Source organism: Caloenas nicobarica, chromosome 2, assembly GCF_036013445.1.
Source record: "Caloenas nicobarica isolate bCalNic1 chromosome 2, bCalNic1.hap1, whole genome shotgun sequence".
NCBI lineage: Eukaryota > Metazoa > Chordata > Aves > Columbiformes > Columbidae > Caloenas > Caloenas nicobarica.
In genome coordinates this window covers 159372212-159387610 of record NC_088246.1, presented here as the reverse complement: position 1 = coordinate 159387610, position 15399 = coordinate 159372212, and the positions used below count along the sequence as shown (strand labels likewise).

General features: G+C 39.1%; 1 protein-coding gene across 1 annotated transcript in view; it reads left to right on the top strand.

Moving 5' to 3' along the window:
- Positions 1–15399, top strand: part of FAM135B (family with sequence similarity 135 member B) — a 138857-nt gene that overhangs the window by 18121 nt on the left and 105337 nt on the right. The window contains exon 2 of the mRNA XM_065628718.1: positions 10726–10805. Within this exon, the coding sequence (XP_065484790.1) occupies positions 10726–10805 (80 nt within the window). The remainder of the gene's footprint in view (positions 1–10725; positions 10806–15399) is intronic.

The window sequence follows — 15399 nt, the reverse complement described above, 5'->3', positions numbered from 1 at the left end:
TCACAGCCTGGCAATTGTCTAATCCCAAATGAATATAAAACTTGAGTATCTTCCAGTCACTGCCCCTGAACTAGTTTCTGAAAGAAGGAAGTCCGGGGACATGAGCAATGTGAAGATGCAGTGTGATCTGACACACGAGCCACAATCCCAGAACAAGTTATGACATTTTGCCCGTCTAGCAGATCCTAATTTCTGCTGTCACTAAATTGGTCAGTTCAGCCATCTGGAAGTCCCATACAAGATGAACACTTCTCATGGTGGAAGAAAGTAATGCAGATAGGTCAAGCTGCATGGTCTCAGCCTAAGACTTGCGTTGTCCCATGGCTATGGCTGTATCTCTGGCAGTTTCAGGAAGGTCTCCTGGTCCATGATCCCACCCAGCCATTGCTCTGGTACTGATCTGCTCAGGTGTATCAGCAGATGGATCCTCAAGAATCAAGGTTCAAGAAGGTTGAAGCGTCTGTCAATAGCACACAGCACACTTCCCAAGGGCAATGCAGAACAGCATAAAACTGAGCCCAGTGATGGCAGACCAGTACCAGAGCAAAAAGAACTTTGAAACAAGCACCTGTCATAAATTCCAAGAATCCATCATTTCTGCCTGGGTCCAGCAGGTACTTGTCATAAAATAAATATTTATCTCAGAAATGCAAAGACACTGTTTCGGTGGTTTCTGCTGAAATTAAGATTTGTTTCTTCTTGTCGCATATTTTGTGGGGAGAGAGTATATTCTTTGCATTCAGATGTTTAATTTATCTGAAATATTTTCTTTTGCACCAGCTTAACATAGGCTACATAAGTCTCATGCATTATCTTGGAAGCTGTAGGTTATAAATGCATTACAGTTTGACTGTATTGACTGTATTGACTATAAATGCATTACAGACCTTGACTACCTGGACAAGTTCTTCTTCTGAAAAACAATCTAAACTAGCAGAACCCCTATATACCATTTGATTTAGAAAACCTTTGATTCACATGTATGTCTCTACTATGCCTCTGTAATAGGAAAATTATTATTTTTGTAATTTATTCAAAATAAATGTGAAGTTTCTAGTTTCTTTGAAGATAGTCACTAAGGGAATGGAAGCAGGAAAACAAAGGTTTTCATTTTTAAAAAAACACAACAAAGAAAAACAACAACAACAACAAAGCAACAACGAAAACAGCAAAAAACCCCACCAACCAGACAACCCCACACACACTTTTTAGAAGATACATTTTACTTGAGAAGAAACAGTGGAAAAACTTTGAGCCATTCCCTAAGATGTCTCAGGTGGATCTGAGAGAAGAATTTCATCGTGTTCTCTTTTGGAGCCTGGTTCCCAAAACTCATTACAACTTGATTTTCTCCTGTTAAAGAGAATAGGGTTGCAATGCTTCAGCTCTTCTCAAAATTAAGTTTGTAATTCAGAGGGACAGCCTTATTTATGAGAGTAACTCCTGTGAGATGCAAACACAGATTAAGACATGACTGTGACATACATGGTGCAAAGGGAGAAATAAAACACACAAAAGGAAGCATTCCATATTCTAAAAGACTAAAGATCTCTGTACAAAATCAGAAAAAAACCCACTCAGACAACAGCTGGGAAACGTGGACACTTTTCAGTGTTTCCTGAGTCGAATGTGTAGAAAAAACTGTACAGTTTTTGTACAGACAGAGCATTAGTTTGACAAGTTTCACATATCCTGTAGTATGCCAAAAGACAATAAAAAGAAAGTGATAAACCACAAAACTGTAAAAGAAATAATGCAACCCGTTGGCTCCTGTTATGAACACTTACTAGGACTGGAAGTGGAATTTTTAGCAATGGAGAAATTAGAGCTTCAGTGTCAGGTGGGAAAGGACCATTCGTGCTTTCCTTTTCAAATGAAAAAAATAAGATGTAGAAAATGAATAACAACTGCATACTAATCAGGACTTGGCTAAGTAATTGCTGGAGACTGTAAATCGAAACAGGCAAATTCCAGTTCTTAAAAAACAGCCTGAAAACTGTGGCAATTGATGGATAAGTAAGCTATAGAAAGGAAAAATTAATGGGATAAAAAAAAAATTGAACTGGAAGAACAGTTAAAACTTACAAAAAATCAAAGGCTTCTGGAATGCTCAAAGAATATGAGATAGAATTTTTAGAAGCAGAAACAAAATAGAAGATGGATGATTAAGATAGGTTTTTATTAGAAAAGGAGCAAAATCATCAAGAATTTACAGCTTGTGACAGAGAAATAGAGGAACTGGTGGCACAGATACAAGAACAGGAGAACAGAGGTACTGAAGTCTTAAAGATTGTGAACTAGTTGGAACAAGAACTACAAAAATGAATAAAGTGGAAATAGAATTAAAACAAAATGAAGAAGAATTACAACAGTACAATAACCTGATTCAGATGTCTGCTCTACAGTTTAAATCAGATGATACAAGGTGTGGCATAGTTATAGAAGACAGTTTTGATCAAGTGGTGAAAGAACAGTTAAAGGCAGAACAGGAAGCACTTGCGACAGAAAAGAGAGAGATTACAGCCTTATTAGACTAACCAGCAGACTGTCAAGATAATTTGATCAGTAGAAATTAGGAGATATCACAGGTAAACTTGCAGTTAGAGATGCAAGAAAACCACAGGACTTCCAGCATCACCCAGCTTCAGAGAGTGTGTACCCAAAGGTGGATCTGAGTGTTGTGGGTTGACCTGGGCCAGCTTCCAGATCCCACCTAGCTGCTCTCTCACTCCGTCTCAACAGGATAGGGGGATAAAATAAGACAAGAAAGCTCTTGGGTCAAGGTAAAAACAGGGAGATGACTTTTCAGTCACCACCACAGGCAAAACAGACTTGATTTGAATGAATTGATTTATCGATAAAAGTAGAGTGGGATGCTGAGGAACAAAAGCTAAAATACTTTCCCTATATCAGCTCCTTTTTCTGAGGCTCAGCCAGCCACAGGGCAAAAAGGTCTGCTAATTTTTCCACAGAGAGAACGAGCTGTAACCCCTGAGTTTAAACTTTCCTTATGGCGAGTGAAGTTACATCTTGCATAGAGATTTGAGGTCTCTTCTCATGCTGTTTTCATGAAGAAATCTGTCTTTTTCCTTGCCTGTAAGGAAAAAGTTGACTTCAAAACCAGTATGCTGCCTCGGCTCCCCAGCATTGGTAATTCAACAGAGAAGTTTTGCTGACAAGGGCTGCTGGAGGGCAACTCCAACACTGGTCTGAAGAGCAGCAGAAACTCCCGGCTGACTGATCAGGCTCAAGCATAAAGCTGATTTACTTGCAGTATATGTTAGTTTAAGGGTTGTTTATTAAAATATAGCTTAACTTGGGGTGAAATAGTAGGCCTTGGAGCTGGGCAAGTATAATTCAAATCAGGCACAAGCTATGTGATTTTGAACTTGTCTGTCTCCTATGGCAGCATTACTGAGCCAGTCTTTTTGAGTTCCATGCTGCAGAAATGATTAGGGAGGAGCAGCCTGATCTGTCAGGGCTTCTGGTGGGACTGATCTGGTTTGGTAGTGTGACACATCAACAGATTGCCTTTCTCAAACTAGTCATCCGTTCTTAACCTAGGCTCTACAATGCCAATACCAGTCAATGGAAGGGGAATAAAAGCAGGCAGCAGCTTGTAGGACTAGATGAGAGCTGAGATGTTCTGGCATTGATCTGAGAGGAGGATGCAATGTGAGGGTTGGAGTCTAAACTATCAGTAACATGACTGGTACCAGCCTGCTCCCTTGACATGTCTCTCTGCTGTTTTTAATGTAAATCCTTTGGGGTTAGGTACTGCCCTGTGGTATGGTTAGATCACTACAGATGGTATAATGAGTTATCTGAAGCAGAAATGTTTTATTCTCCTAAAAGTAAATATTTACTCTGTGTATTTGAGTGTAATGTAATAATCAAAAAGGACAGCAGAAAAACCCAACCCTCTGCACCCTGACTGATCATTAAGTGAGCACTCTTAACATCTGAGAGTGATCTTGGTTCTGAGAGGAGGTCTGACCACCACGGTGCCGAGAGACTGAAAGGTGACAGTGGTAAGCAAGAGGATATAGTATCACCCAACACACCTGCTAGTGGAGCAAGGCACCTGGGGAGGCTTTTAACGTCAACACCCAAGGTGTGTCAGTAAAAGTCATTAGGGATTAATGTGCGTCCAGGCACAGGAAAACAAAGTTAATATTCAAATTATCTATTTAATTTTAAAGATTAATAATTCACAAATGGGCAGAGAAGGTGGTGATGGCAAATTCATTCCTACTAGGGTGACCCACACAGGCTGCCTTGCAGGAGAGAATGGAGTTGGACTGCCTGCGTAAATAACATTGGTCTTGCAAATAAGAAGGATCCATGCCCAGAAGGATGCATGTCCTATAAATCTTTAGGAAATTTACCAAACTTCCTCTGAAAGTAAATTGTCTTTTTTATTTCTGCTTCTGTTAGGAGGTTGTTTCACAGTCTTGCTCCTTTGCCAGCTACAACTTTCTATTTCCAAATTGCATTTATTCATGAACAGTTTATATGTGTTTTTTCTTGTGCCAATGTTGTACTTTCTTGTACCCCACTCTTCTTCTTCCTTCCTGATGTTTTTTTTTCCCAGTGTATTTATAGCTTGAGAGGGGATTTGATTGCTCTGTGTTTTGCTGAGTTAAGTGTGCAAAGCTCCTTTAGTTCAGCTTGCTGTTTCCAGATATTCCCTTCGCAGCACCTGTTCCACATTAACTGGCAATTTTCCATGGTCTCCCTACTTTTCTGAAGCTTTTCTGCAACAACTTTTTTTCTTTAAAAAAACTCAAAAAACAGCAACAACAAAGCCAAACCACAAAAACATACATAAAAAAACCTGCCAAACCCTCACAAACCAGCTGTTTACCCAAAGAGAAGTACTACCTAGCCTAATTCTAATAAGCCAGACTTAGCCTAACAGTAATAAAACAGGAACTATACTGCAATTTCTCATTTATTTCATGATTGTTATTTCCTTCAAAATCTACTCTGAAGTCTTATGCACTTCTGGGGACACACTCAGGACCCATAATGCTGTACATTTCAGATACTTTGCAAAATGACTGTTTAGATTTTGCTCATCACCACCCCTTCTGTACCTTTATCATTATCTTGGATGTGTTGTAAACCTGTTTTACTGAGTGCCCAGTTCACATGCCACTTCTGCCAAGGTTCTCCAGCTTTGTCTTCACTAACCATGCTGACCTCTTAATTTTGGCATCTTGGCTGTGCCTTGTTTTGAAGCTTTGTAGTCCTTCTCTTTAGCCTTCCTATCTGTGCTGTTCATAAAGAAGTTAAGCATGTGTCCAAAATAGCTTGTTATTTTTGAAGGTAATTTCTCATTTATCATTACTGTCAGCCCAACATCTCTATCAGGCAGTCCTTTCCTGCACATATGTGGTGGAGGACCTGCTTTAATTATTTTGGTGTTGTTTTGCAATGCTTACTTCAGTGTGATTTTTCAGTTTTAGCTGTAGATTTTGATCTGCAGGTCCTGTTGCTATTCCTTGTAGTTTTTCTGTTCATATCTCACATCATTTTGGAGAGGTTCACTCAGCTGGCCAGAGATAAAGCACTTGTCTGCAGGATTTCCTCCCAAGCCTGAAATGCAGAGAGCGGCTACTTAGACAAAGCAGCAGCCATGTCTGTGCAATTGCCTCCACCCAGATAGCAACCCATCCTCAAGGCTCTGCTGTCGCAGTGTCCACACTGCAAATGTTCCACTCAGGTGAGAACAGGTCATATAGACTCCGGGAGAGCTCAGGCCACTAAATTGATCCCTCTTTTGCTTGGGTGGATTGGAAGAGATTGGTGAGGATGACCAGCCTATGAAGCCACTTCCTGCTGAGCCATCTGGAGATGGTTCGTTTCATTTTGAGCAAAGCAAGAAACACTGTATGGTCAGCTAAACCTTTGCTTCTTTGCATGATTTATACCATTTCTAGTTCAGACAGTACCTCATTGTAACAGAATGAGTGTTCTTAGCATGTCAAAAACATTTTCCATCTACCCTTCTGTTAGCACAGACTGAGAGCAGTAATCAGTCTTTCCACAGTGTGGGTTTTTGTAGAGGTACTGACAAAAAGAGGGTTTTATTTGTTATTTGTGGTCAGATTAACATGCTTCTGCTTCACATTTACTCTCATTATTACTTGTACTGGCACAACCAAGAGGTGCGTAGGGCAGTGTGGTGAAGAAACAGAAATTTATCTGTGCTTGCTACTGAAGAAAATGTATGGGACTCCGTGTCTTGAAGTAGCCTGTATTTTGATAAGCAAAACACTCCTCACAATGCGCAAACTATTGTAACATCCAACTTCACAGTGTGGGAGCAGGAACCTTTATTTTTATGTTTATATTTAGGCACAAAGTCATTGTTTCACAATTCCTCCCTGCCTACAAAGATTTAGAGGAAGCTCTGAGGAGGAATGGATAATATTTTCCTGTCTTATGATTTAAATATTGATATGTAAATTAAAAATAGAAAAGCAAAACAAAACAAGTAATGGGTTTTATTCAGTTTCCTGTATGGAGGTTGTTTATTTTAACTGGACAACAAGAGATCTGGTGAAACTCAAATGAGAATGTCTTTAGCTTTTTCTGCTCACCCAAGGTGAACCTGTTCTTTGTTCATATTCTGCTTGTGATACTTTTAACGTCCTTTGGAGCTGTTGTTAATATTTTGCCTGAAACTTTCATTGGGAAATGACTTGTTCTCAAAGATTTTCAGGGAACTATTCAATTTTAAAAGGAATAAATTGAAATTGTGAGCATTTCTATTTTTCTTTTAATTTAATTTTTGGGTTCGAACCTTTAACACTTCCACTGCCCTGCGTGTTAATTTCCAGGGATGTCACTGGGGTGTTGAGGGATTTTGATCTGAGGTCCTCTACATCACTGTCCTTCTCTGCAATTAATCTAATTGATCAACAGTGTCACTATCTTGAGGTGCAAAGCATTGCAATGCACACATGTGCACAATTGCATAGATCTTGAAAAAACAGGATATTCAGAAGCCTCTTGTGTCTTCTAAGACCATTTTCTAAAGTATTTCACCAGTAGGAATGTGTCTAATTCCATGATGGTTTATATTAGAATTTCTTTATGCCATAGCATTATCAAGACCAGACCTTTTGGCATCAGGTGTTAAACAATGCAATGAATTATTCATTAGTAACTGTTTAGTGAAATGAAAATATTTGGTCACCTATAAAATAAGAGACACGTTTTTGTCTGTATTGCTTAGGATTGCAGACCTTATAAGTCTTCAGATTCTCTTTACATCTGGACCCTTAACATTAGGGTTTAAACTTAATCTGAGGGTTTTTTAGGTTTCTACGACTTTTCTATGCAGTGTTTGTTCTGAGCAGTTAAACTTTGTGGGTACACAGGATGATGCCTATTTGTGAATTCTAGAATATATCAATATTCAAGTTAATTTGCCAAAATTAAGGGGTTGAACAGGGAAATGTTAAAATAAGATTAAACCTTAACTCCGTTATGTCATTACACCTACTCCATTTTGCAAAGGCAATAATAAAGGGTGGAAGTGACCTTGCTATGAAGTCACTGGTATTGAGGTGTCTTCATGTGTTTTTGATATCCAAGGCTGTATTGTAGTCAATGGCTCTAGTCTGGACAACGAGTAAAGCCAAAGTCTGTCCAGCGTCCTCTCTTAGGATTCAAATGTCTCTGAGTGTACGGAGAGTTTTGACTACATACATGGTCAGTGAAACTGGCACCATTAGGCACCTGTGTCTCCCCAGCTTTAGGTGACTGACTCTGGAGCATCAGCCAAGCCACTGGAAAATAAGTTTCCTAATTAAAGTATTTAGGGCTGCTTGATATGCTTCTGAACACGAGACTCATGATGAGGGAAGGCAGACATTATCACAGCGTGGCAGTAAATAGCTAGTTGGAAATTTCCTGGTGGAACTGCAGCCTGTGGAAGGCTCCACAGTGGAACAAGGAATGACTGACGAGGATGGAGTGGCAAAGAGGGGCTGTTATGGCCTGACTGTAACTCCCATCCCCATCCCCCTGGACTTCTTAGAAAGAATGGAGCTGAGCCTGGGAAGAAGGGGATGGAGTGGGGGGAGGTGTTGGTTTGATGTTTGGTTTTGTTTCTTACTGCCCAATTGTGAATGAAAACATTAATTTTCCCCAAGTCGAGTCAATTTTGCCTGTGACAGTAACTGGTTAGTGACCTCCCTGTCTTTATTTTTTATCCTATTTTCTCCTGATGTCCTGTTGATAAGGGAGAGTGAGAGAGCATCTAGGTGGGGATTTGGCCCTTAGCCATAATCTCAAGCAGTAAAAATCTAAAAGAGGTGGCCAGACAGTTACAGGATGTTATTCTAAGGAATAAGTCTAAAGTAAAGTCTAAAGTCTAAAGTAAAACATTAATGTGCAACCTCATCTAGGTGTTTCTGCTCCGGCAGGGGGATTGGACTAGGTGATCTTTTGAGGTCCCTTCCAATCCCTGACATTCTGTAATATCTGCATACTGAGGAGTGTCCCATTACACTACTGTGGCAGTGCTCCTTTAATACCATATTCTCATTATTTGGAAATAATTACAGTGTATGGCTAGTCCAAATAGGGTATTTTTGTCAGTTAAAAAATTATATTGTATATAATTGTAACAAAATTACAAAGAGTCTTAAGGCATAATTCTTGCACTTGCTCTGGAAGAAATCAGGAGCAATAGCATTAATTAAAAACTTCTACCATAGTGCAAGGACAGCATAAGGGAGAGAAAGATCAGGCCGTGTATACTTGGTTGCTGTTATTTTTAACTAGATATTGTGTGTATTGATAACCTAAACTTCTTTTATTTTCTTTTCTGAAAACTAAAAAGTAAATGGAGAGTTTTCATGCCCAAGTTCTTGCCTAAAACAGGTATCTAAAAAAGTCAAAGGTTGTGCTGGGATTATATCCAAGTTGGCAAGGATCTGCCAGTTGGGGTAGGTAAGGTAACGTGAGCTTTCAGCTGTGAAGGAAGATGGCACAATTACAATTGCCTCTGAAGTGGTGAGTCTTGTATTGTTTTATCCCCACCAAACTACTTTCTTCAGCTTTTAACCTAGCAGAGACACATCTGGTTTATCCACTATTACACCCTTAACAAATGTTTTATTGATAAGTGTAACGTGTGTGAGCCATTTTTTTATGCAGCAGTTCACTGAAAACTAGGTGTTTTAATTGTTCGTTTCCACATACAGTTATACCTTCCAAGGAAATAATTCTACTAAGTGTCATAAGGTCTTTAGTTGCTGGGGAGGCCTTTACAGTTATAATTTAATCTTTATTATTGTATTTAGAGGCTTAGACACAAATCAGGCTGAAAATATCTGCAAGCATTTGTGAGATATGAGGAATTTATCAACAAATAGACCAAACTAAGGGCAGGAGAGAAAATACAGAGACAGGGGGATTGACACCAACATGGTGTTACAGCAGATCAGTTGGAGATCTGCGAACAGGTGAAGGTATCCTGAGCTACAACGTAGTGGATTAGGTACTGTGCTGTACACTGCCTCTTGTTCCTAATTTGTGAAAGTGGTGATGAGCAAAGATTGGAATGAGTTTTTTTCTCTGTTTAGACTGAGCTCATATTTGGAAACTGTCTAAAGTAACCTGCACCTTGTGTAACTTAAGTCCATTAAATTGCTGGTATTGTCTTTTTCTGTCTTCTTTCCTCTAACATTGTGATCACCTATGGGATAGCAAATAACAGCTAGTTTAGATATGGTTAATGCTACCACTTTCATGATATGGTGGCCTCAATATATAACAGAAGAATGATAATCACTAGGTTTAAAATGGATTTTCTTTTATGTGAGATTAGCACATTTGTTGTATTTCCACAGAAGTTTTCTCTTTTTTTGTTTTGTATCAAAATTTTTCACTCCCTGTCTCATCTCACTGCCTTTTACTGTAGGTATTTCTCTACGTCTCTTTCCATTAAAATAATCCAAGAGTTTTTCAGTCTTTCCTCATTAGTCACACATCAGGCCATTGTGTCCACACTGCTTGCTGTAAAATAGAGATTCCATGGTATGTCTGCTAGCCAATTTGAATCCTTATTTAGAGTAGAATCATAGAATCATCTCAGCTGGAAGACACCCTCAAGATCATTGAGTCCAACCACAACCTGACCTAACTCTAGCACTAAACCATGTCCCTAAAAACCTTGTCTAAACACCTTTTAAAAACCTCCTGGGATGGTGACTCCACCACTGCCCTGGGCAGCCAGTTCCAATGCCCGACAACCCTTTCCGTTAAGAATTTTTTCCTAATATCCAATCTAAACCTCTCCTGGCAAAACTTGAGGCCATTTCCTCTTATCCTATCACTTGCTGCTTGGGAGAAGAGACCAACACTCTCCATGCTCCAAGCTCCTTTCAGGCAGTTGCAGAGAGTGATAAGGTCTCCCCTCAGCCTCCTCCAGGCTAAACAGCCCCAGCTTCCTCAGCTGTTCCTCCTGAGACTTGTGCTCCTAGGTCCTCACCAGCTTCATCACCTGGGCCTGATTAAAATCAGTGTAAACCCACTTTAGTTAAAACTAAAAAGCAGAAAAAAAGTAGTATTTCTGAGCATGCTTTTTTCTCTTGAGCACTTCTGTTTGAATGCAGATGCCGAGGTTGTGTTCCCACAGAATTTTTGGTTGGACGGAGTGCTCACCTACCTAACAGCATGTCATTTTTAATTCTTTCTCCCCAGGTATTACCAGATAAGGGCTGGACTGAAGATCCCATCCAGGATTCCCCACAGGCTGTTTGCTACAATTGCAGAACAGACAGGTAAGCAGGTCCCACCCAGAGGGATGTGACATGACTGGAGGTGGGGCAGCATGGGGAAGGAGAGAGTATGTGGCGAATGGGTGAGCCTGGATTTGGATCCAATCCTGGATTTCCCTAATGATCAGTGCCTGTTCAGCTCTCTGTTCTGGAATGGGTTTGAGCTGAGTTAGGCTTGAGTTTTGGTGTTTGTGTCTGTCAGAAAAGCAGAGAAAATTCTCGTCATCTCATCTGCAAGCTGTCTCTCTTATATGTGGCTCTCCTTGCTGACAATAGAAAGAGTTAGTTTATTATTCTAAGTGATTTCTGGATGAAAATTGCTGCAGTGTGTAGTGGGTTGACCCTGGCTGGATGCCAGGTACCCACCAAAGCTTCTTTATCACTCCCTCTCGTCAGCTGGACAGGGGAGAGAAAATATAATGAAAGGCTGGTGAGTCAAGATAAAGACGGAGTGATCACTCAGCAATTACCGTCATGGGCAAAACAGACTTGATTTGGGGAAATTAATTTATCACCAATCAAATCAGAGTAGGGTAATGAGAAACAAAACCAAACCTCAAAACATCTTACCATCACCCCTTCCTTCTTCACTGCTCCAGTGTGAGTCCTTTCCATGAGGTACAGTCCTTCAGGAAAAGATTGCTCCAGCATGGGGTCCTCCATGGGTGCAGGGGACAGCCGGCCTCACCATGGTCTGCACCATGGGCTGGAGGGAATCTCTGTTCTGGCACCTGGAGCACCTCCTCCCATCCTTCTTCACCGACCTTGGTGCCTACAGAGCTATTTATTTCACAGACTCTCACTTGTCTTTGTGGCTACTGTTTGCAGCAGTTTTTTTCCCCTTTCTTAAATATCTTATCACAGAGGTGCTACCACCATCACTGATGGTCTTGTCCAGTGGTGGCTCCGTCTTGGAGCCCGCTGGCCTTGGCCCTATTAAACACAGGAGAAGCTTCTAGCAGCTTCTCTGAAAAGCCACGCCTGTAATGCCAGCCGCTGCCAAAACCTTGTCATATAAACCCAATACAGAGTGTAACATGAACTTTTAGAGAATAACTTGTAGAGTCCTTTTGACTCAATAGAGGACGAAAAAGTGTGACAGCTGGATGAATGAGTTCCTGAGCTTGGATATCATATTTTGATTTTTTACTTACTGTATTTGAAAATTTTTGAGTTTAAAATTATTTTCTGAATTAAAGGTTGTTTTTTCTTCAAATAAAAATATATATTTCCATTTAGAAGTCTGCTTTGATTAAATAAGATTCAGTAAAATACAAAATTATTAGATTATTTTTTATAAAATGCAGAGAGTTAAAAAATAATATGAAGAAATCACCTTGGAAAAAAAAATCCTGAAATAAAAATCTGAATAAAGAAATCTCTTTGTGAAATAAATAAATAAATACATTTTGTCCAGGTTTAGAAAACCCTTTAGTGTGAAAACTCCCTAAGAAAGAAATAAAATTATATTTCATTGCATTCCAGTGTAATTCACCCTTGGCATATACAGAATTCCTTGAACTTCCTTTCCTCTCTGGAAATGTCCTCAAATCACAGCAGTCTCTGGCATAAGTAGTGTTGAACTAATGAAATACTTTAAGTGCAAAGATAGCTAGAATTTTACTTTCTAGGGACAAAACCACCTCAACAACAAACAACAAGAAAAACCCCCAAACTACTTCTATTCTGCATTGAACCAGGAATGGCTATATTTTTTTAAGGAGGAAACTCAACCATTCTCTACATTTACTTTTTATTCGGGTTAGTATTTTCTTCTGCCTGATACTTCTTCAACATACCATCTTCTTTTTCTTCTGCTAGAAATAACTCATGCAGAAGCACGGGCAGGAGAGAGACAAGGCAGACGTTGTGGTTACAGGATTAGCAGCTGACTTTCATAGCATTAATGCAATCCAGACTGGAGTCTAATAGCTTTATAGGGCCAACACCAAGACAGGGGGTATTTAAGCTGTTAAGGCTTTAAACAGTTTTTCGTTGGCTATCTTCACAAGTACTTCCTAATTGATTTCATATGCCTGCAAGAGAGCATCGTTTAATGGAACTGAACTTGAAGGAAAACAGGGCATAATGTTCTTTTTGGTTTTGTGCCACTGATCTCTCTGAGAATGGGAAAGCTGGGACAGGAAGAATTAAATTAATCTGCATATTTCGATAAGTAACCCCTATTAAAGAAGTATTACAACAAAACAAGGGTACTATAAAGTAGTGAATAAACTCCTACCTCACAAACAAGAACAAATACAATATAGGGGGGATTCCTGAGTTGGTTTAAAAGAAATTTTTAAAATATTTTCCTTATCAGATTCATAAGATCTATGAGAACTGAGAGTAAATTTTGAAAACAATTATGTAAATTTATAAAGTAAAATCTGTGAATATATGCAGTAATAAAATACATCAAATATGTAAATGTATTAAATAAATAAGAGTTTGTATTTATCTTCCAGTGCATATGGCCTCTTATTTTTATTAAATCTTGCAGGATTTACAAAAAAAAGTAGGAACTGACACCATTAGCAATGTTTACTTCCCACTAAATGTTTTAAGTAACAGAGGCCAAAAAAATTGTAATTTTCAAGAATTCAGCAGAAGGGAAGCTGAAGCCTGTATTGGGCATTCCCTTGGTGGTTGCAGCCAAATCTGAACAGCAAGGACTCCATCTATGGTGCAGGACCAGCAGGTTGTACAGGAAGCCTTGATGACCTACTACATGGTCCACATGTTGGCCATATCCTGGCTACAATGTGGGAAGAGGAAGGGCTCTGTGCTCCAGTTGAAGCAATGGGGAGCTGTGCTGGAGCCCAGTAGCCCCGGTGGTTTGGTCACTTCGGTCATCAAGGCTGCACGTTAGCTTGTCTTGTGTCAGGCTGTATGAACATAAATATAACATGCAGCATATATACATATGCACATATATATTCATAAAAATACACATTTCATTCATTCTCCTAAATATTTTTAGCAAGGTGAATTTCCTTAAAGACAGACAAGACTGTTGGCTGATGACTTTTTAAGCAACGAAAAGGAGAGAGGGAACTGGGCTGGTTGTGCATGGTCTTTAGTTGCTCTCATGCAGGTTTTCAACTCCCATGAAATTTGTCTTCCTGTCTTTGAATAGATATCATGACTGATGCAGCCTACTTTTGACTTATAAAGAACAAATTATGCTTCCTGCTGCTTCTTCTGCAGCTCATAACAGCATGTACTTCATTGGCCTCAGCATCAGTTCTGCAGGGTTAAACTAGTGCAGACATGTCTTAAACTGTAGAAATACCCTTCCATAAACCATCCACTTCCATAAATTTTTAGTCTACCACATAAATTTTGGAACAAGGATTCACAGAAGTTAGGTTTATACAGTCATTCAGTGATTTCCAGTCTATACAAACAAGATGAAAGACTGCAGGATCCTATCTTAAAAACATAATTTAAAACCATTTTTATTTTAAAGTTTACCCATAAGCACACAAGATTGTTGGTCAGAACAGTGGGAGAAATAACACTGGTCAGAAACATTTAGCATTAGCTGGTTTATCTTGATTCTCTGCACCATCCTAAAGAGTAAAGAATGCTGAGGACCAGGAGAACAATATAGGTGAGGATTACTTAAGGAAGATGATATGCATGGGGTAAATCTTAGCATTATTGCCTACAAAGAATATGAAGGTGAATTACATTGTTGAAGATGCCAATTAAGACAAATCTCAGGAAAAGTAGCAATTTTAATTTCCTCTGCAGTGTTTTGCAGTAGTCTACACACCACCTGGACGCATTACTGTTTTGAGATAGAATTATTCTTTATTAGTGAAAGTTGCAGTCATTTTTTTTCATAAGTTGTATTTTTAGGCCCACTAAGACTCATTTCGCGTAATGCAACCATAGATAGCTGCTTGCCTACCAGCTTGCCTAGCTGTTTAGCTTGTAGGACAAGGAAATTTTTTTGGTGGGTGAACATTAAGAAAAAAAAAATTATACATGGCATATAATTAAAGAAATTACTTAAGACTTTGTTTCGTGTCCAGATTTCCTTTGTTTCTACCATCCAAAAGTTATACATTACCAATTTTCAAAACTTTCAAATAAACAAATATTTTTGAAAACTTGGCCTGAAAATCTGATTGCAAGTAATATAAAGTATTTAAGAAAAAAATATTACCTGTCCGGCTAATCTTTATTAGATCGTAGCAGTGGTCCACCTAATTTAAGTCAGTTAAATAGGGTTATTATCTAAGAGTGCAGAAAACCAAAGACAGCCAAGGAATGTGGTTCTTCATCTATCTAATACAAGGCAAGAGAGGTGAGATGCAACATTTGTTCTAGACAAGTCAAGAAAAAGTAGCTGTGACTACCATTTCACATTAACTTTTTTGATTAGTGATATAGAGAGGTTTCATGTACACATACTTTGATGCTTTCTAATAAAATGGAATATCTGTCAGTAGATGACAATAAAAAAATTAAATTGTGTTGTGCAAAAAGGAAAGTAGGACATGGTATAAGAAAATTAAAACCATTGCTGTAACCTGTGTCTACACTGCGCTATGCAAGTTCCTGATCACCCACACTGGGTGCCTTT